Source organism: Copadichromis virginalis, linkage group LG19 (genome assembly GCF_057382275.1).
Source record: "Copadichromis virginalis isolate Kocher_CV1m ecotype Utaka linkage group LG19, C_Virginalis_male_GT1.1, whole genome shotgun sequence".
Lineage (NCBI taxonomy): Eukaryota > Metazoa > Chordata > Actinopteri > Cichliformes > Cichlidae > Copadichromis > Copadichromis virginalis.
Window position 1 is genome coordinate 27,824,369 of NC_140636.1, and position 21,729 is coordinate 27,846,097.

A 21,729-nucleotide genomic window follows, 5' to 3' on the forward strand; every position below is an offset into this window, starting at 1 on the left:
GCAGTGGAAAAAAAATGCAATGAATGAAACTGCCGATCACATGACACTGGGGCACCAAAAGCGCCGTTACTACTTAAGTTGGGAGTCAACATTTCCTAAACTTAAAAAAACAAAAGATGACGGGAGACATCAGTGAGTCGATACAGCATATTTATTTAGATATATATCTCTTCATTTAAAAGACTGACTCATAACAGTGTCCACTGCGTTTACCTGAGGACAGTGATTTTTAAAGAGGTCCAGCATCGACAAGTAAATGTAAAAATGAGCAACACAAAACGGCACAGGTGAAAGAGACAGATTTCCAGCTGGTTTGGGAGTTTTAAGTGGTTTGAAAAAACAAAACATTTATATAGTACCATATTTGGTAAACAAACATGCTGATGATCGAGTTGTTAACAAAACTATATCACAGTGACTAGAAACAGCCCCTTTTGACATAAACTCGAGGAGCTTCGGATTTGCATAAACCAAACAAAACAAAAAAAGACCCCATTGTCGACTCTGTTGTGTGCCAGACAATTAGTACTTCAAAAGTGGATTGAAGTCGTCAGCTAGATCACACATTTCACAGTGTTACAGAAACTGCTGTAGACCTCCAAACACAAAAAGCTTCTTTACTCACTCAAGTAAAAATGTAATTGAGTTTGAACAGAGAGCAAAGGCAAAGAGAACAAGAGGTGAAACATGCAGCTGAAGAACTGCTTCAATCTTCTTTCAATTTCACTCCTTTTTTGGCACAACTGGAGTCGCTTTCTCAGCTGTCATTTGCTAATTGAGTTTAGCCGGCGCATCAATGCCAGTCCTCTGGAGAGGGATACCAGCAGTGGTGGGCATTACAGGGCTTTTTTGGATTAGGTTGAGTTCAGGGCCAGTTTTCCACTCCAAGTCTGGTTCTCTGTGCCACCCTGCACATTGAGGGGTAACGTTGTCCCAACAGGACATTCTTCCACCCCAGCACCACACACATCCCGTCTCTACAAGGTGTCTCTTCATCCCCAGAAAGGGCACAAAGCCCATCTGCTTCTACAGTAAGCCAGACTTATCAGTCAGATCTTTAATTTTGATAATAATACAAGTGCTGCCTCAATATAGCTACAGGCAACCCTGCCACTGACATGTAGATCTACCGCTTCCTCACATGACAGACTACTTGCTTTTGATTGCTTTTTGTTTTTAAAGTTGACATTTGCTTTTCTCACTGCTGGGTTTACATGGAAAAGCTGCATTGTCATATTGACTTGAGCAATTGAGACATATACAGTGAAACCACCATATAGGCTAAAAGGGTAATTATACCCACTAAACGTAAACAGTTTTACTCATATGTGCCTTAATAACTCTCTGGGAATTACATCTGTCCTTTTTTTCCCCTTGCTGAACACTTCTAACAGAAGCTGATTGATTTAAACAATCCAGCTTATACTGCTAATGTGAATATTAGCAGAAGTCAAATCATCATACATACACGTTCTGTACTATGGCTCTGCTCCATTCATGATTTAAAAAAATTATTACAGCATACAATAAAATACATTTCAAAAATATGAATATCTAACAAGTATGACAAATACCAACAGCAGTATTTTCTGACACAGGTCCATACCGAGGTCCCAAACAACAAACCATGATAAACACCTACTACATGAAACGGATAAAAATGGACAGACGGCAAGCTAAATAACAGTGATTACACAAGAAAAGTCACAGAAAGGGCAAGTGATACATCATTTACGATGAATTCCCTAAACCCAACACAGTTTAATATGGTTAACATTCCTTCCCCCCCCCCCCCAGAAAGCTCTTTCCACTGAAGCCATGCATACCATCGTGGGTGCACTTATTTTTGTCTTTCTAAGGCATGGAGCACTAGGTCCCACCATGGGATCCTTTAGCTCACTGGACTGAACAAGTGTAGACAAATGAGTCCTCAGTCTTTGCTGAGTACAGGTGGTAACACGTCATTGTTCATTCGCAACTGTATTTCCTCACTTCATTTTTCCATCTAGCAATTTATTGTTCTCACTGACGTCAGCAGACATCGACTTCCAGTATCGATGGCAGGCCATCTCCAGCATCTCAAGCCCTCCAAAGCGCTTGTGCTGAGCTATGTACACTCCAACCATGATCAGGAAGTAAAGCCTGAAAGGAGCCCAGAGCCACAGGCCAGTGAAACACAGAGCAATGAAGCTGCTCCAATACAGCAGCGAGGCCGCTTTGATCAGAGTAACTCGCAGCTCTGACTTACAGGGTGGTACTCGTGCAATGCCATCCCTGTCAAAGGCGCGGGGCTGCCCTGAGTAAAAGTCCCGTAACCGGACCTCCTTTTCAGCCCAGCGCTCCCGACACCAAGATTCTAAGTCAGAGGAAGAGGTGGGAAGTGCAGACACTGGATAGCGCCGGACATGGAAATGGATCTCACGTGGGAAATGGCCGGATATGAGGTGGCGTTCTGTCTGTGGGATGTTCTTAGGGTAGGCGACTGTAATGTCATGGACGGCATCCAAATTATCACCTAGGAAAAAAGTAAAAAACAAGTACAATTTAAAATGATGAATGGGAGAATAACACGACTTACTATTTTAAAAAGATGAAAGCAAATTCATTTAGAAGTGTGAAAAACTCTACTTCCGATCCAGAACCACAAACAGTAAATCTTTTAGACATGAAGACAAGCCACTGCAGGGAGAATTATTATCTCTCTTACAAAACCACACTAGTTCACTGGCCCCGTTACTCAGACACCTCCAATTATCCAGTAACTCGCCGTTTTAAAACTACCGTCATCACTGATCTACAGTGCCCTTGTATACACAGGGGGAACAAAATGGATTACCAAAAGCACAGGATGACACCCGCAAGCGCCTGCTCTCACAGTAAAAATAGAGCTTAGAGGGGCACAGTGGATATGGACAGGGAGAACATGATCAGCATGAGTATGTCAGTCAGTGGCATAAAGAAAGGGAGATGAAAATTGGCTTAGTCTGACGATATCACAGTGTTTCACAACACCTGCTTGGAGAGTCTGTGTCACTGCTGAGCATGCAGGGTTGGTGGTGGGGGGGGGTGAGACAGCAGGACCAGAGATGGTATTTATTTAAGACCTTTGGAAGACTGCCAGGTTGAGCTCACACAGAAATATGATAATATCGGGTAGCTGTAATGACTGGCATTGGGATGAAAGCATATGTCTGAGACTCTGAAGAATAATAGGTATAATCCCTCCTTGTATGAACAGCGTCAGTGGAATAAGTACAGTCATCGTAGCAGCGTGTCATTTTCAGTTGGTTTTAGAGATAAAATATTTCCATCCTCATGACAGGCTTTGTGTCCTGGTTATTTTCATGTGAACGCATTACACTGTCTGGCTGCCAACTATCCTTAACGTGTCTATTACAAGTAAATCGGTCACGTGTTTAATGTAGATGATTTCAGAAGCTGTTAAAGTCCTTCAAAGCTGACCTTTTCGTAGTCGGTCCACAATGAAGGTGAATCCTGTGGTGCGGGGATGAAGAACATACTCAAACTTCGGCAGGCTGTTCTGTGCAGCAAACGCGTCGCTCTTTGCCCTTGTATTTTCTGCAGAAGACACACACCATAAAACTTGAGTAAAAACTCTGTAAAAACATATCATGTTACTCATTCTCTCCAGGATAAATGTTTTTACTGGGATGCAATCAAGACTCTAAGTTTGTATCATATGACTGCTTTAAGAAGAGTGCATAAACCTTTATGTAGGCACAAAAAATAAGGTAAATAAACCAAGAATTGTTTTAAGATGCTAGGAGTATTAGCTGTCTGTATTCATTTTGACTTTGTACTTTAAAACTATTAAACTTAGAGTACCTTTACGATGAAATTTATACTGTCAAACCAAAATACCATGGACAAGATTAACTGTTGCATATTAGATAGCCTTAATAATAACAACAGCCGAACTCATGGGGATACATAATCAAAAAATTCCAGTGTACTATTATAAAAATAGAAGTAACAATAACAACATGGGTTACGGGATATGATTAGATTCATTAATACACCCACTAAAGATAAACATTTATCCATTTATAAAAATCCATGGGGGGGCATAAACACAGGAAAGGTGACTATTTATTAGCCAAACATTCCTCGGGAACTTGTTGCTGGAACATGTAAACTATATCATGACTCATAAGTTATATTATGCAACAAGAAGCAAATTCAGACAGAGTACTCAGACAACAGACAGCTCTGTTGATCACACCTGTTCTCTTAAACAAAGCTGTTTGTCATTCCTACACAGTCTCTTATTCAATTCAGTTTTAAAAGCTTTATTAAAAAGTTTGCTCTGACCTTGATCCTTTAGTCTGTATGCCTCTAGGATAAGCAGTGTGGGACTAATGAACTTCCACGTAAGAAGTCAACATACCGTGTATATATATCCCCTTGTTTCTTGCGTCAAATCAAGCCTTGAAGTCTAAGAGGCTTACTTGCAAACACACTCGCAAGGGTGCAAACATAACACCAACTGTAAAGTAATACTTAGACCCTACTGGCTAATTATGATGTAACTACATTCAGCTCAACATGACATCATGATATGTAAATGGGAGTTAAGCTTCTCCCAGTAATGCTACTCAGGACTTTGACTGGCTCAAATGGGATCTGAAGGGCCTTTAGGCACAAGTGTCACTCTTGCTTAGACCGAGAGATCAGAGCATTCTTGCAGAAATGGCAGTGACAAGAGATTTAGATATGTCTTATCACTCTGAAATTGTGTTTGCATAACAGTGTCGAGCGCAAAGGCATGCAACAGGTGGAGCGCTACGCTGAGCTCTGGAAGCCGACTGGTGGGTAACACATTTTCAGAGTAATAACTGAAATATGGACAGACTGCCCCATGAATGAATTAAACACTGCAAGGTTTACACTTCACCGGTAAGGTCGGTGCCTTCTGGGAAGAGCAGCAACTGTAAGGGCTCTCTGATGTCACAAAAGTAGTCCAGCATGTTCTCCAAATGCTTCTTGTCCTCCTCCCAACGACGCTGAATGAAGACAAAGCAGGCAACCTGCATTGCCCAACCTGCAAAGCAAATATTAAGTTGTCACATGTCTGCTTATCAAGGTAAACTGGCTAACATCTTAAAGTAGGAGCTGAACTTGTATAACACATTAGTGCTCTAACTTTACATCATAATGTTCCTCTTTTATATTTACATTCAGCCAAGTCAGTCTTAATGGTTTTATCTCCTCTTTCAGCATATATTACATTATAGTTTGTGTAAGTGTACACGAGTGTCTTTGTGTGTAGGAAAGGGCAAGGCACCCACTGTATACCCACCAAAGCCAGGAACAGCCTTAAGCGCAGCCTTGAGGCAGATCTTTTCCAGACGAAGGTAGCTGTACCTGAGCAGACAACACCAAAGGAACATCCAGTCCAGGCGGGTACGGTGGTTCATGATGATCACGCTCCGCTCTCCGGGAATGAAACCATCACCTGTTATTACCACCTTCACTCCAAATACTAGCTCCAGCAAGGACTAGAAAAGAGAGACAAGGATGGAGGGAGCATAAAAGAACCGAAAGGGAAGCGAGGGTGACAGATAGGAAGGTGGTCAAGGATGATGACAGGAAAATCATAGAAAGGGAGGAGGCGGAACTAGGAAGAGGTAAAAGAGCCAAAAGAATGAGAAGATAATAAGATACTGGTACTGGTTGGATATTATTGCCATTGTTCATGGTCATATAACCAATCACAGGTGATTTTACATGGCACCACCTTGTGTTTCATCTGATAACGAGCAGGTATACGATCATCAATTGTTGCAGTCATGATACACAAGACCTTTGCCTTGTTCTCAGGCATAATTGGAATAAATGAAGTATAGTTTTGACAAATTAAGAGAAAAGGCATATTTTCATCAGCCTATGCACAGGTAACTTAAGACCATCTGTCGCACACAAGTAGGTTAAGAAAAGGGTAAGCTGGTGTACGCACCACAGGTAGGGTGAGCCAGGTAGCCACAATTCGATCACTGAGCCAGCGGTACCAAGCAGGAGACAACAACATGAGGGGTAAAACTGGCCCCAGCATGAAGACGCTCCCGAAGAAACTACCCAAAAACAGGGTCACCACAAAGTACAGGCCCCGCACTGACACAGCCATCTGCAAGAGATGAACAAGACAAGATTAGCTGAGTACAAGTCCATACAGAATAAACATAACAGTTTTAAAGAAACACTGTTTTATTAAGTGGGTGGATGATGACAGTCACTGTATTCCAGACTTGGATCTCTGCTATGGAAAGAAGCTAAGAAGAAGAACATTGATAATATGAAACAAATGTGGTTTTTAGCGGTCTCGCCAAAAGCAAAGATTGCAGTTCTGTTGCTCTTTTAATATATTTACCCACAAACAGTGGAAAATCCAGGGCAGACATTCCTAGGGTGGAATGTAAATGGGGGAACCTTTTGGTCTGTGGGTGACAGATTGTGGGTGCACAGTCACTAAATCACGTTTTGTTGTGGTTTTGGAATTATTCACTGAATGTACTGCTGGAGAAACTTTCTGTTATTCTTAATAAAATGGCTTTGTTGAATGAAGATCTTAAACTATCACTCAAGTATAATCAGGAACAGAACAGAAGAATTAAAATATTGTAACAGGAACTTGGATGCAATCAATATGGCAATATATGGAGTGTTAAGACACTGAAAGCAAAAAAGCCTGGAAAATGATACTCTTACATTGAAAGTCTCAACTGATTAGGAATGCTAGGTATGTTTTTACTGCATTGGGTGTGTGCTTAGGATCACTGTCATGCTTAATAATGAAGCTATTGCTAGTCAGATGCTTTCCAGATGGTACTGTATGATGGATGATGGAAAACCTGACAGTCCTTTTCAGTGTTCATAATCCCATCAGTTTTGTCTACATACCCAAATCATGACAAAGCCTCCACCATGTTTAACAGATTGCTGTAGCTGCTTGCTGTTGTACCTCTCTCCTTAACCTCCAAACTGATGACTATTTGAACGAAGGTGCTATAAGATTGATTGCCACCGATTTTTCCAGTGATTGCTAGTGATCTTTGGTTCAGTCCACTGAGACCATTTCTGATGGGGCAAACAGTGGATGGACTGGTTCATATATTGTACTTTTCTGCTCTTTTCTACTCTAGCATTCAAAACGCTTTATACAACATGCCTTATTCAATTCACACAAGCACTTTTTTTCTACAGCTATGTGCCTTTCTATCTAACATTCCTACTCCGATGGGGCAATTTAGGGTTCCGCATCTTGCCCAAGCGTACTTAAGCCCCTTTCACATAGAAAGCAACATGTGCTGCGCTGCCCGCTAGCTGGAGAAAATGGCCCAAAAATTGTGTTACACTCCACTTTTACTTGTTTCTTCATCCCTTGCATTAGGGACCTTTTTTATGCTTGAATTATTTTATAAGTTAGTGTTAACTGGTCTACCAAGGAATAGAATGGAATGAAATGAGTGAAAAAGTAGCCAGTGTATAAAGTAAAGAACCTAAAGACTACTTTTAAAGGTTAGAAGTAATGAGTACAAATACTTACTTACTTAGAATTTTCTGTAATTGAGTAGTTATTTTTCTGACAACTTTTTACTTTTACTCCCTACATTTTTAAACAAATATCTTTACTTTCTACTCCTTACATTTTCAAAACAGGCTCCTGGTTTTTGGTTTAACATTTAAGGGGAGTTATTATTTCACGTCACTGCAGGTCTTCAAACAGCAAACTGATTTGAGCCTAAACAACACATGAAAGCCAGTCCTATTTGTATATTAATCACCAGGCGACATTGCATAAAAAGGGATCAAAGAGGCAAAACGGTGTGCCATAGTTAGGAGTTAAAGTGGGCCTGGAACAAGTGCAGATGTCCATAATTTGCAGTTGTGGTACTTCAGTATTTAGCTAGCTCTAAGAAAGAGGAGTGAGTATAAAGGGAATACCTTTTTTTACGTGGCAGGTAAAAAAATGCAAAATTTCTATCACCTCAACAAACATCAGCAAACCCACAAATTGTTTCTGTGCAGTTTGTCACAATATGCCTTCTACCTTAAAAGCTACAGCTGCTATATTTCACAGGGGAGAGAATGAGAACTAAAACCACTCAAGATAGAGAAAGACGGGACCGGAGAGGAAGAAGAGAGAATTCTATTTAAAGGTAATAACTGCTCATGATAGTTGATCAACTGGAACTTGAAAGCTTACATGCAAGTCCTGATTTTTTTTATGTCAGATGTTATCTGTATATGTGAAGCAATGACTTTTCATATTGTGAAGCGTTCTGCAAAACAAACTGAGGTATGCCAAGTTTGTGTTATTCAAAAGCGGCATGAAAATACTCTGCAGCTTAGTGCAGCATAAACAATTTAGATTTGCCGTACTGTGATGGATTTAAAGCAAAGAACGTTGGGTTACTTAACGTAATCCCTGGTTCTTTGATAACAGAGTGAGGTGTTTCACTATGGGAATCGCCTCGGCGTGACCAACTACGGAAGCTCCAATGACACCACGTCTGTCTATGACAGACCTGTCGAGCCGTGCTCAGGGCTCCGCCCCCTCGTACTAACACGGCCGACCAGCTCCTAACTCATTCCAAGCAGATTTCTTTCCGTGCCTAAGCAAGGAGGGAAGTGTTGGTGAAACACCTCACTCTGTTATCAAAGAACCAGGGATTACGTTAAGTAACCCAACGTTCTTTTTCTAACTTCGCTCGGTGTATCACTATGGGAGATATGGCCCACTCCCGGATTGCGCCAGCTCCCGAAGCTACTCTCCAGTGCTACTCCAGGATCTCAGGTCGAACCTGAGGCACCAGAATCCAGCACCGTCTGAGCCAGGGATGACTGTGCAACATCCAGCCGATAAAACCGGACAAACGTGTGCGGCGTAGCCCAGCTTGCTGCCGCACAAATATCCTGGACTGATACACCTCTGAACAACGCCCAGGATGTGGCCACACCCCTAGTGGAGTGTGCTCGGAGTCCCGGGGGGGCCTGCAAGCCCTTACAGCTATAAGCCAGAGCTAAGGCCTCTACAATCCAATGAGCTAGTCTCTGGCGTGATACGGGCCTGCCCTTGTGAGGGGAGGCCCAGGAAACAAACAGCTGATCCGACTTCCTGAATCCAGCTGTTCTGTCAACATAAGTCCCCAAGGCCCGGACAGGGCACAAAGTGTTCAGCCTCTGCTCCCTCTCGGAAGAGAATGGAGGGGGGTGAAAAGCTAGGAGCTCTACTGTAGGGCACCTGTATGATGTTTCCAACACTTTAGGGACAAAGGCTGGGTTAGGCCTCAGGAGTGCTTTAGTGAGTCCCGGGGCCAACTGTAGACAAGAGGGGTGAATAGACAGAGCCTGTAATTCACTAACTCACTTGGCTGTGGTTAGAGCCAACAGCAGAGTGGTTTTAAGAGAGAGAAACTTCAACCCCACTGCCCCAATAGGCTCAAAGGGGTGGTGGGAGAGGGCGTCTAAAACGACTGACAGATCCCATAAAGGGACCAGTGGTCTAGAAACTGGGAGCGTTCGACGCGCTCCTCTCATGAAGTGACCTACAAGGGGGTGCTGCCCAGCAGGTTTATCACCAAACCCCACGTGGCAGGCTGAAATAGCTGCTAAATAGACCTTTATAGTGGAAAAAGCTTTCCTTTTGTCCAGCAAGTCTTGAAGAAAACACAACAGCTCCACCACTGAACACTGAAAAGGGATAATCTGCTTTTCATGGCACCACTCTTCAAAAACACGCCATTTACTGCTGTAAATGGAACGGGTGGAGGAGGCTCTGGCATTCTGAATGGTTTCAATAACCTTCGGAGGCATGCCTGCTGCCTTCAAATTCCACCTTTCACGGGCCAGGCCCAGAGAGCAACCTGGTCTGGATGGGGATGGTATATCTCCCCACGCGCCTGAGACAGAAGGTCCCTGCGGATGGGGAGTGGCCATGGCTCGTCCACCAGAAGCTGGATGATTTCTGCTATCCAGTGTTTGGATGGCCACCGTGGAGCTATTAAAATCAGAGACAGCCCCTGATCCCTCACTCTGATCAGTGTTGGGGAGATCAGGCTGAGGGGAGGGAAAGCATACAGCAGAGTTTTTGGCCAAGGATGGGCCAGCGCATCCACGCCCAGTGGCGCGTGTGCGTCTGACAGGGAGAAAAACAGGGGGCACTGCGTGTTTTCTCGCGAGGCGAAGAGATCTACGGCAGCCCGGCCGTATCTCTGCCAAATCTGCTCCACCACCTGTGGGTGAAGCCTCCATTCTCCGAACAGTGGATTTCCTCTGGACAGGAGGTCCGCCCCCCTGTTCAGAATTCCTGGCACGTGAGTTGCCCGAAGGGAGAGGAGCCGAGTGCTGCTCCACATAATTATTTCCCTGGCTAACCTGTGTAGCTGCCGGGAACGGGTGCCGCCCTGGCGGTTGATATAAGCAACTACAGTGGAGTTGTCTGTTTTCACTAAAACATGTTGACCCCGGAGATACGGCAGAAAATGCCGTAAGGCTAGGAGCACCGCGCGGAGCTCCAGCACATTTATGTGATTCAGAGTGAGTCTCTGTGACCAAACGCCATTCACTGCTCTGCCCATCATAGTTGCACCCCAACCTGACAGGGATGCATCTGTGGTCAGCGTCACCCTTGATGATACTGCCCCGAGCGGTACCCCCGCCGCGAGAGCTGTCGGGCTCCTCCAGGGCCGGAGAGCCGCAATACACGGCTGCGTTATTTTTACACCACGACTGAGATGTCGGCGAGGGCACAGCTGCAGAGAAGCGACCCACCGCTGAAAATCTCTCATCATAAGCAGCCCCAAGTGTACCACCGATATCACCGAGGCCATGAGGCCGAGGAGGCGGAGACAGAGTCGGAACCGCACGACTTTCCCCAGCTGAAAACGGGAAAGACAGTGAGTGAAGGATACGATCCTCCGCTCTGAAAGTGCGATACGATAAGAGATGGAGTCTATTCTGAGCCCCAGATACTCTGTAAACTGTGCGGGTTCCAAGTGGCTCTTTTCCAGGTTGATAGTGAACCCAAGCTCCGTGAGGTGATTCACCACCACCTCGGAGTCTTTGATCGCCTGCTTGCGCGATCGTGAGCATATTAGATAATCGTCTATGTAAGAAAATATTCTGATGCCGCTGTTCCTTAACGGAGACAGCGCTGCCTCCACACATTTGCTGAACACCCTCGGAGCTAAGGATAGCCCGAATGGGATAGTTTGAAACTCGTACGCTACGCTCTGATAAGCGAACCTGAGATATTTCCTGTGTGGAGGATAAATGGCGATGTAAAAATATGCTGATAGGTCGATTGTAACAAACCAATCGCCTGTGTGAATTGAGCGACAAAGCATCTTGTGTGTGAGCATTCTGAACGTGTACTTTCTCAAATGCTTGTTTAACACACGCAGATCCAGAATAGGACGGAGCGACGTTCCGTCCTTTTTCGGGATGAGGAAATAGCGGGAGTAAAAGCCCTGCTGAGCTTCTTCGCTCGGAACCGCTCCGATCGCCTGTTTGTGTAACAGGGAGGATATTTCCTCCTCCAGCACATTCGCTGAATCGCGACTGGCCACAGAAGCTAACACTCCGCCGAATCTCGGTGGTTTTGCCGCAAACTGTAGTCTGTAACCATGGGAAATGGTTGACAAGACCCAGGGATGAACTGCGCATGCGCGCCACCGCTCCAGCCGCTCTGCGAGCGGGCCTCTGAAGAAGCGGTAGCGTGACGTCACCCCTGTCTCCCGGAAGGAGTTGGGGCTCTCCCCCTCGGGAAGAGCGTGAGCTCCCCCCGCTGGGAACAAAGACAAATTGCAGTGATTTTCTTTTGTTTTTATTTTGAAACTGGGGGGACATTCTGCCCTTGGCAAACTGCCTGGCTGCAGAAATGCACGTTTTATTTCTTTTGTTACCCCCAAACCACAGTGAAGTGTCTGGTGACTCTGGGCAGTGCTTGGTGACACAGACAGAGTGTTTAGAAGTGTTTGGTGACACTGCGCCATTTGTCCACAAGTCTGTCCTCCCTGAACTGGAGGAGGAGACTGAGAGGGTGCTCCTGGTGAACTGGAAACTTCCGGAGACCCTGAACTTTGGAGTGATTTGGTTACCCCTTCTAACACCTTCCTTCTCTTTGGGGAAGAAAAGAGGGGTGACACAGAATGCTGCAGGTGTGGTAGGCTGACCGCTTCTTTTTCCCCTCTCCGGGGTGTGACGGCTTGTTCTTTGCAGCAACTGCTGCAAAGGAATGCTTGCCCCAAGGTCTTCGGTTCTCTACCTTGGCCTGGTGGGCACCCTGCTGGCCATGAGGCGATCTATCTTGTTGGGCAAAGAAATGCTAGAAGAAGCTGAGATTGCCCTGCGGTTAGGGTGAAGGTGATACGCCACTGAAGGCTCCACTGCTGGGGGTTCAGTCAGCCCCAGTTCACCCATCCCCTGGATCTCAAGCTTAGAGCAGCCCTTGGTCGGAAGCTTGCTTTTAAAAGGGCTTGACCAATAGCGACTCATTTCTTTCATGCAGGCTGGGACTGCTGGCAGAAGCTGCTTTGATGGCGGCAAGGCTGGTGGGAGCCTCTTGCCGTCATACAAGTCACGTTCTGCCCCTTCGGCATCCTGGGCGGCTGGCCTTGGATGAGGGTCCCTGCCCGAGATGGTGGCACCGCATGATGCGGGGCACGGGCGGGATGCAGCCTCTTTAGCCTTCGGCTCCGACCTTTTGGCGGGAGTAGGAGCCGTAGACATGGTTAGCGGAAAGGGGTGAGACTAGGCTACACCAGGCTCGTCTCGACACGTTAGCCCGTAAGTAGCTAGGACTAGCAGCGGGTGTTAAATCCGATCTAGTCGCGGCGGGAGTCAGCTCGTCGTGACACGTTGGCTGCACTCCGCTAGCCAATATCGTTAGCAACTTAATGCTAACCGAACCCTACGTCGACCAACAAGCTAATGCTAGTGAGACGCTAATGTGGTTCGTGGCCTGCTAACAAGTTAATGCTAGCCGGACACTGAACGAACAGCTCGCCGTAACGCGTTAGCCCGAGTCACACAACGTCGGCTACCTCGCTAACTAAAACCAGGAACCGCTGGGACAGCTCGCCTGACGCGGTTGCTGTTCCACAGTGCAACTCTAAGTACACTTCTTTCGAAGGACTTACTCAGCACGATCCAAACTGGAACCGGAAAAACTGCGTTCGGCGACGTACTCCTACACGGGACGCCTGAGAACTGTTAAGCAGCTAATCAAGTTAGCCTGGATGCGCTGAGGGAGCTCAAAGTAGTTTCTCACGGGAAGAAAGCGAGAATGAGTTAGGAGGAGCTGGTCGGCCGTGTTAGTACGAGGGGGCGGAGCCCTGAGCACGGCTCGACAGGTCTGTCATAGACAGACGTGGTGTCATTGGAGCTTCCGTAGTTGGTCACGCCGAGGCGATTCCCATAGTGAAACACCGAGCGAAGTTAGAAAAAGAACTGTGTGTGACTAGTGCACAGTGGCTGTGGTGCTCAAGGTGAGAATTCGGTTACATCAAGTGTAGCACAGTTGAATTTGAAGTTAAGCTGATGAATCTTAGATTCATTCACTCAATTCCACCTTCATACCAACCTTATACAGCCTAGTATAAAAATAACATGCACAATATACTGTCATCACAGAGGATGCCAAGACAACTCATGAGACATGTGCTTATATCTTGTTGAATTCAGTTGTGCAAATCCACAAAGACGAGTAAACCTCAGAGCTGCAGTGGCCCAGATCACCTAATCACAGCCTGTACCATTAAGAGTTATTACTCATTTCCCCACATTGAGCCACTACAACCCCACGCGTTGAATCCCACTTTAACCCCCAACTGTACTCATTTTTCAGTTTAAAGGTAAAGTCATCCTCTGTTCTGTAAGCAACAGAAAACAGAGGAATTTCTTTATTTTCTCCAATTGTTTGTTCATATTCTACATAACTGATTGTACACAGAGACTTACTCATTTGTGTAATTTCCAGGTAGTGGTTATTATTCATGAGATATACACATTTTTTAAAATGTGCTTTTATGAACCGGTAGTTAAAAAAAGCAAGACTAAAAACTTCACAATGGAAATGACAAAAACAACACCATAAACTTCGGCTGTTATTGAACCTTTGAGCCACTGACTGCACTAAAAACATCACAAGGTGATAAACTCGTGGAAAAATTGGTTGAACCACACTTAAACTTTATTGTATTGTAAAGTTTTTCCTCTGCTTATCAGATTCAGGGTCTCAGGTGTAGGTGGGGTCAGGAGTGTGGGTAGAACCTATCCTAGTTACCATAAGACAAGAGGTGGGGTACACCATAGATAGCTCTCCAGTCTGCTGCATGGCTTCCAAAGAAAGACACACAATCATTCACCATTGTCTTTGGATTGTCAGGGGAAGTTGGAGTACCCGGTGAGAGCCCATGCAGGCACGAGGAGAACATTTGTAGGCCGCTAATGAACCTTTGACCCACTAACCCTGCTACCAAGAAGCATTAAAACATTACATGATAATGAACCAATGGAAAATTTGATAAACCACACTTACATTTTATTGTGTTAGGAAAATTATCCTTTGAAGTCATTATAAGCCCACGTACAAACTGTCATTGACATGGTTGCAAACAAAACTGAAACCTGATGCTGTATGTACTTTGTAATGGTGTCAAATCACAACAAAACGCTCAAGAACAATCGCATCACTCTAACACAAGGTAAAAGGGACTTAATTCAGCCATTGTCTTTTCAGAGATATGAGAGGTAAACATTTCAACTTCCAATGGTAATTGAAAGTTGAATGTTAATTTGTGCTTCGCAAACTTTCACACAGGTGTTTTCACTTAGTTTTCCTGATTACACCCCTTCTTATGCTGCATTAATGGCACATCAGAAGTGGAAGGTTGGAAAATCTAATCAGGAATCTCATTGGATTTAACTGATTTATGTAATTTCTTGGCTGCCTCCTGGTTTGCTTTTTAGCCATTTTATGAATAACAACCCCCATCACTTAACTGAAGAAACAGATGAGCTAATAAGGCTTGTTTGTTTGATTTTTTTCCCTGGGGAGAGATAAGAGTGGATTCCCCGTGTCCACTGAATGCAGCATTAGTACCAAGACTGGAGACCTCCATGTATTTCTTAGTATGGTTCCACCAAAGCCTGGGAAAAGGCTGAATTAGCCTGAAAAATGTTAAACACCTGTTATTGCACAAGGCATTGACATAAAAATTCAATATTTATGAAAAAAAAAATCACCTTTCGAAAAAAACGACAAAGTGTAGACCAATGTCTTTTGATCAATCAAATACAAAATAGTTGGTTAATTTAAGATGAACTAAACCTGTCTTACAAAAGTTTCTAGGGTGATCTAGTCACACAGCCAGTGTGATTACGATGAAAGCAAGCATTATACCAGTTTGCTGCTAAAAATAAATGTCATGGCCAAGCTGGTACTATCCCTTCTGATACTAAACACAAAACAAGAGTTCATTATTGATCTGTCAGGCAGTCATAGTGGAGGAGCAACACTGTGTCATGCCATTCCTTAAGTATATAGTTTACATATTGTTGTGACTTGTGAGGCTCATTCTCCTTATCTTGCAGACAGAGATGCAGAGATTACATTTACAAAACAGCTGGGCTGAAAAGAAATTCTACACAGTGATCTAAGGTCTCTGCATTTTTTTTTTTTTCAGGAGATAAACAACAAGATATCAAGCCTCAAAACAGTGTGCTTTCTATTTTTTCAGAGTAGCTGGCACTAGCTGTCTGCCTATTGTTTTGTTGTAAATGCATCAAAAAATGTAAAAAAAACAAAAAAAACAAAACACAAAACAAAACACCAGCAAAGTAGAAGCGATACAATCTTGTACAGTCTAGGGCTGTGCGATATGACCAAAATCTCATATCCCAATATAAGAAATTCTATCGTCCTGATAACGATATAAATCACAAAAATGTAACATTTTCTGTAAATTCTGTGAATCTCGGGCAGCTCGTCTTGCGGGAAGTGTTTCCAGCTGCGCGTCATGTGGCTGGAGTCGAGTGTTTTAACCGATGCATGAAACGATACATTTTTAGACATAAGTTGTAACGGCCGCCGTTTTCTTTGTATTTATTACACAGCGTGCTGCGGGGAAAAGCCCGTTCTAACGTTTGAGTCTAAGGTTTATTTTTTAGCACCTGGCAGCTCTTTTTTAATTCTCATCTGTAAATAATCTGCTCTTTCACGTTATTCCGTTTATTTTGAAAAGTCTCAACAGGATCTTGAGCTTTATTGTGAAAGGTTTATGTGGAACATATACAAGCGGACACGGGATGCTGTTACCGTCGTTGTTGCTAACCACAACGCATAAAAACAGGCGCTTATCCGTCCATAGTGTGGTTATATTAAATATAAGAGAAAGAGAGAACTTTAAGAAATTAATATAGCCACTACAGTGACCATCAAAACGATGAAAAAATATTGCCGTAAACAGTTTATTTTGCGACACCACGAAACAAACGATAGCGTAAAATGAAATGATAGACGTTTTTATATCGTCATCCGATATATATATATATCGTTATATCGAACAGCCCTAACACAGTCCATGCGTATCTTAACAGTAGGGCTGTGCAATTAATAAAATGTTAATCTCAATCATGATGCTGGCTTCTCACAATTAAAGGAACATGATTGAGTGCCACTGAAAATGTATGCTCTGCCAATAGAAAGTAAAAGCAAATCAAGTGGTCGCTAGATTAACATGCCTCCATGAGCCAATCACAGCTGTTCCCTGCACTGTGCAGCTTCAGGTTTCCTGGACTAGACGGGCTTAGTAAAAGTGCGTTAAAAGAGAGATACATAACCAAATTCAAATGTGTGGCACGGCAGGAGGTAAAGAGCTTTTCCCTTGAATTGAATCGTCATTTGCTGTTCGGAAATATTGCAAATTTAGGTCAAGTGATGTTAACCAGGAACAAATTATATGCAAAGAGTGCTGTAGAGTTGTGTCTGCACCGCAAAACCACACAGGTAACTTATTCAGCCACCTGAAAACAAAGCACAAACTGCAGGCAGGTCAAGAAAATCACTGTTCAGCTCGGACTTCCATAAAAGTGAGCAATGATGCAGTGAAATCACCAACGCAGTCGCATTTGGGCAAAGATGCAAGGGTCAACCAAACACGGAGCATAACGATGGCTTCAGGGAAAGGTTTAACATACTGGTCAAAAGATGCTGGCCATCTTTTGATTGAAAGTGTCTTGTGTAGCTGTGGGAAGACCATATACACTCCATGGCAGGGTGCACACAATTATTTTTCTAAAGTGGAAATACCAGTGCCGTATGTAAAACACTACTGGGGAAATACAGAGGGATCTCACAGCTGTCAAGCACTTTGCTATTAGTTTTATTCAGATCAGGTACAATGAATGAAGGGAAAGACTATTTTATGCACTTCACTTGGTGCAATTTTTAAAAAGATACATTTTTTCTTCTAACACATGTGCTGAATTTGGGTATATAAGGAAAAGCTATTTTACTTTACTGAAAAAAAGCTTTTGTGCCAATAAATAAAAAAATAATTACATTTATAATATTTATTCTGTAGACGAAAACTATCAGACTGCAAAGAAGATAACATAAACAAGTCTGACTAATTTAACGAAAGGAGTTAGAAATGTTTTTGTATTGCTGATCAGACGGAGCCTGTCATTTTCCACCACACCCCGAGGTTTTGGTGGAAAGCAATACAGGGTACAGTCACCTAGATACTGTGAGGTTATCTTTACTGATATCTGCATGATTTCAGACTGAGTCACTAGACAGAAATCTAACCAGAAAACATTCCAAGGGATCGCTTGTGATCATCTCCACGCAAGCCTTGCTCATCTCAAACAAGCCTATTGAAGTTGGGCAAGTTGAGACATTACACACCTTCCTGTATTAGTAGTTTTTAACCTACTAAAACCGCACGTAAGCAAGTAACCTAAGTGTCAAATATTTTGATGTAATGCACCTTTGCATGCTTGGCAAACCTGATTTGATGCTCGATGAGAAAAAGCCATGCCAAATGATTTGTGTACATTACAGAGAAGGGCGTGGAAACCCTTATAATCTGTAAGACTTACTAGTTTTACAGTTAAGCCCTAAAGCTGGTCAATTACTATTAAGAAGATGAAAGGTTTAAACGGAGAGGCACAGCAAGTCCCTTGCTGACACTGGCATCTCCGAGCTCGTGCTACTGGGAGCAATTTTCTCCTGCAGGTGTTTTCCTCTCTTACGTGAACTTCAGCTCTCACCTTACACCTCAATTACTGTTATGACTGTACAGGCTTCTGGTTCAGACTACCTTCCCCAACACTTTCATCATCCTGCCCTTGTTGACACCTTCTGCGGCATCATGACACAGCAGGTCTCATGGCACCAATCAAAGTGGCAGAAGTTGCATTTAAGCAATCCAAGAGTGTTTGTGCATGATTATGTTGGCATTTAGGGTTTAAGGGTTGCTGGTTTTAACAACGGAAAATGTGAAGCATGAGAGGGCTGAGGACAACAAGCTTGCTCAGCACAATTGCCACAATTAGGCTACGTCCCTTTCCACTCACACACACACACACACACAAATAAAACACACACCCTTGGGTGGCTGCTGAAACAACTAGACAAGGCTATTCATACATGCAGTAAAAAGGCCTGACACACCTGGAGCCAGTGATGTGAGAACTGAGTGGAATTATGAAAATTAAATTGTTATATAAACATGTTTTTTTCCTGCTTGGCATATACACATGAGGCCTGGTAACACTATTTGTGCAAGACATCCAGGGAAACTTGTTTTCATACTCCAGGGCCAGCATTGCTTGTGAGTTTGATTTATTCCCGTCTACTTGGTTGGTTTAACATTTATTTAATCACCATAGTAATGATCCTGAAATAATTTCCACGCACACACACACACACACACACACACACACACACACACACACACACACACACACACACACACACACACACACACACACACACACACTTTGGACCAAAATATTCATTCTAAGGGCAGAAAAAGAAAGCAGCGAGGGAAGATAATAAACATAAAATCAATACACAGGATACATTTGTTGTATCAGAAATGTGACAAAAGCTCCTGGAAAAACACAATTGACTATAGAAGGCTTAATAGAGGAAGCTGGTGGCTGTTGTCAAAGAGGATGTGATGGAAAATCTGGTCTAAACTTTAGTGACAAAACCATTTTTTGTCAATCAACTTCCACATTCTTTGCAAGCATACTTCCTGCACGCAGGTGAGGAAGACATATTAAGTAGTCCTGCTCGCTTCTCTTATTTTGTGCCCACTTGGCTCCTGTCCTTCCCATCTTTCTTTGGCACCACATTTAAGAGGTGTGGCAAGCAGCTTGCAACATTATGCCACATTGTAAATTAATTAATTAATTGCACTATTTTGTACATGCAAAAAAAACCCAAAACAACAACTGAAAATAAATTAAAAATGCAAGGCTACAAAAGCGCTTTCCAAACAGGTAATCAAAGAAAACAGAGTTGCTTCCACACAAACTAAACTATTCAGGCTGAAGTATAAATCTGTTTAATCACAACTCTGGTCGAGCGGATTTGAGAGAAAGTTAGAAAGGCGAGGCTGAGATGGTTTGGGCTTGTGCAGAGAATGGATAGTGGATATATTGGACAAAGGACTTTGAATAAGGAGCTGCCTAAGTCTGGTCCCAAGAAAAATGTAGCCAAAATTAAGGAAGGTGTTTGTGTTGGTCCTGAAATCGGTGAAATGATGCTTGACAATGAGTTCAGAAGCCAAATGGATCAGCGGCATGGGAAGCCTTCGTGCAGGTTGTCCAGAATTTTCTTGGAAATCACAGAATTGTGCTCAGCTTATGGATAACATGCTAAAGGCATTTCAGCTAATGACTGCAGAACTTCACTTTAGATGCACTTCTTACGTTCTCATCTCGACTTTTCCCCCCACCAAATCAGCGATGAGCATGGAAGAAAGTCTTCATCAAGAATAAAATGATATCAGGGAAAATTCAATCCTAGCATAATGGGTGACTACTGTTGGTTCTTGCTAAGTCAAGCGCAAAAGCAAATGTATTAAACATTGTTTAACATGTTTAATTTTGAGCTAAATTGACAGGAATTTGCTTTAGCGTCTTTGTCTGGTGTTGTGTTTTGGTTTATTATCAGAATACACACATTAAAACTATTTTGTAGGGGAAATGCTTGAAATTCCAGATATTGTGTTGCTATATTGATATTCAAAAGTGATGTGTATCTCAAAAACCTGACGCAAGTTGGTTGTACTTCTGAAATCAGTGTAAAAAACAAGAACAAAAAAACAGATAAAAAGCAGGTGTGAGGTGCCCAATAGCAAACAAAAAAAGAGTTTTTTGTAGAGCAGTGTTATCAATAACTATAACAATCTCATGTTAAGCAAGTCTTTATTTTAGATAAGGGGAAAGCTCAATCGCCTCAGATAAAATCTATATGCTGGTTTGTTTTGAAATTATAGAAATTTATTAACCCCTAAGGCTGCCTGAAAAGGAAACTGATATGCAGTTACTTTGGGTACCTGTGTTTCCAAACTACGATATCTTTTAACTAATATCATACAAGGGCAACTGACAGCAACTTACGCCACCTTTAAAGCAACAATAAAAGTAGCTAATGGACCATCGATCGTACCATACTTTTTCCACTATACCAGGGTGGGGCGAGTAAGGAAGGAGGACTTTAGCCAGAAAGAAAGCCTCGATTAGCCTAGATTTAAGTTTAAGCTAAGAATTGTGCCATATTTTATCTGTAAATAATAATGTTGCTACGTAAATATTGACCTAGCAGCAGCCTTTAATGCAATAAACCACGAGGAGATACTGCAGTCAAATGGATTGGCTAATGGAGACGCTAATGTTTACATTCTGACAGTGTGTGCTCTATTACGGTGAACACATTATGAGGAAGGGGTAACCATACAAGCACCACTTTGCCTTTCCACAAACTGCCTTTAAAATCACTTGGCTACAGAACAGCTCATCTCCCAACGTACACGCTAACTGCTACATTTATTAAACGAGAAGCTACCTTAAGGTAAACTACTAGACTTTCAATGGTGATGGCTAATGCATCGAGTTTTGTGAAACACATACAATTTAAACATACCCACCTTTCGTGCTTATCCTTCACAATCAACGATCGGTGCGGGTGTGCTAGTCACGTTAGCTCCGGTAAGTCCAAACGCTGGGTTGCGACATACTAGCAGCTAGCTAACTAGCAAACATTAGCAAGAGGAGCTCCGCCAGAACACGAGAGCTGGCGCCGGTAGAACACCGGCTGAAACTGCCTCGCACCCGCTTTGTTTCGTGAAGTATTTGCTGCTCTAATTACGGAGCCGAGGCAGCTTCGCTTTATACGAAAGCATTTACTTACTATTAAAACAGAAACTTGCAGCATCAGCCATAACGTTTAGCTAGCTGAAGCCGACCTCTCAACTTGCTACCTCTCACCTGTCTTTACAGACAGGAGTCGACGGGGGGTGCTGTTTGCACAGGATAGCTTCATTAAGGAAAATGACGGTCTCAAAACCGCAGACCTGTGCCATGTGGAGCAGGTTTTGCCAAGGAGAGCCCTCATAGAGAACGCAGCGTAGATTTCGCAAGCTGATAGTGACTTTCACTGACACATTTCTTATATTTTTAGCAGCAGTC

The 21,729-nt window shown here is 43.3% G+C and overlaps 2 protein-coding genes across 2 annotated transcripts; both read right to left on the reverse strand.

Moving 5' to 3' along the window:
* Positions 1-132: 132 nt before the first annotated feature.
* Positions 133-21,587, reverse strand: lclat1 (lysocardiolipin acyltransferase 1). The gene is made up of 6 exons (XM_085441060.1): positions 21,189-21,587; positions 5,978-6,145; positions 5,321-5,519; positions 4,916-5,062; positions 3,463-3,579; positions 133-2,515 (listed from the first exon to the last, which is right to left on the reverse strand). The coding sequence occupies exons 2-6, from the start codon at positions 6,143-6,145 to the stop codon at positions 1,989-1,991; spliced, it is 1,158 nt and encodes a 385-aa protein (XP_085297186.1). The 5' UTR covers positions 21,189-21,587; the 3' UTR covers positions 133-1,988.
* LOC146686342 (uncharacterized) lies at positions 9,423-12,750 on the reverse strand. The gene is made up of 2 exons (XM_085440980.1): positions 12,304-12,750; positions 9,423-12,140 (listed from the first exon to the last, which is right to left on the reverse strand). Exons 1-2 carry the CDS (start codon positions 12,748-12,750, stop codon positions 9,846-9,848), a joined length of 2,742 nt encoding a protein of 913 aa, XP_085297106.1. The 3' UTR covers positions 9,423-9,845.
* Positions 21,588-21,729: the final 142 nt, after the last annotated feature.

Coding starts and splice junctions, on each gene's coding strand:
- lclat1 (XM_085441060.1), bottom strand. CDS start 6,145: ATGGCTGTGTCAGTGCGGGGCCTGTACTTTGTGGTGACCCTGTTTTTG. Junction 5,520..5,977: donor CCTGGCTCACCCTACCTGTG/GTGCGTACACCA, acceptor TCTCTTTTCTAG/TCCTTGCTGGAGCTAGTATT. Junction 2,516..3,462: donor TGTGGACCGACTACGAAAAG/GTCAGCTTTGAA, acceptor CTTTTTTCCTAG/GTGATAATTTGGATGCCGTC.
- LOC146686342 (XM_085440980.1), bottom strand. CDS start 12,750: ATGTCTACGGCTCCTACTCCCGCCAAAAGGTCGGAGCCGAAGGCTAAA. Junction 12,141..12,303: donor ATCGCCTCATGGCCAGCAGG/GTGCCCACCAGG, acceptor TCTTCCCCAAAG/AGAAGGAAGGTGTTAGAAGG.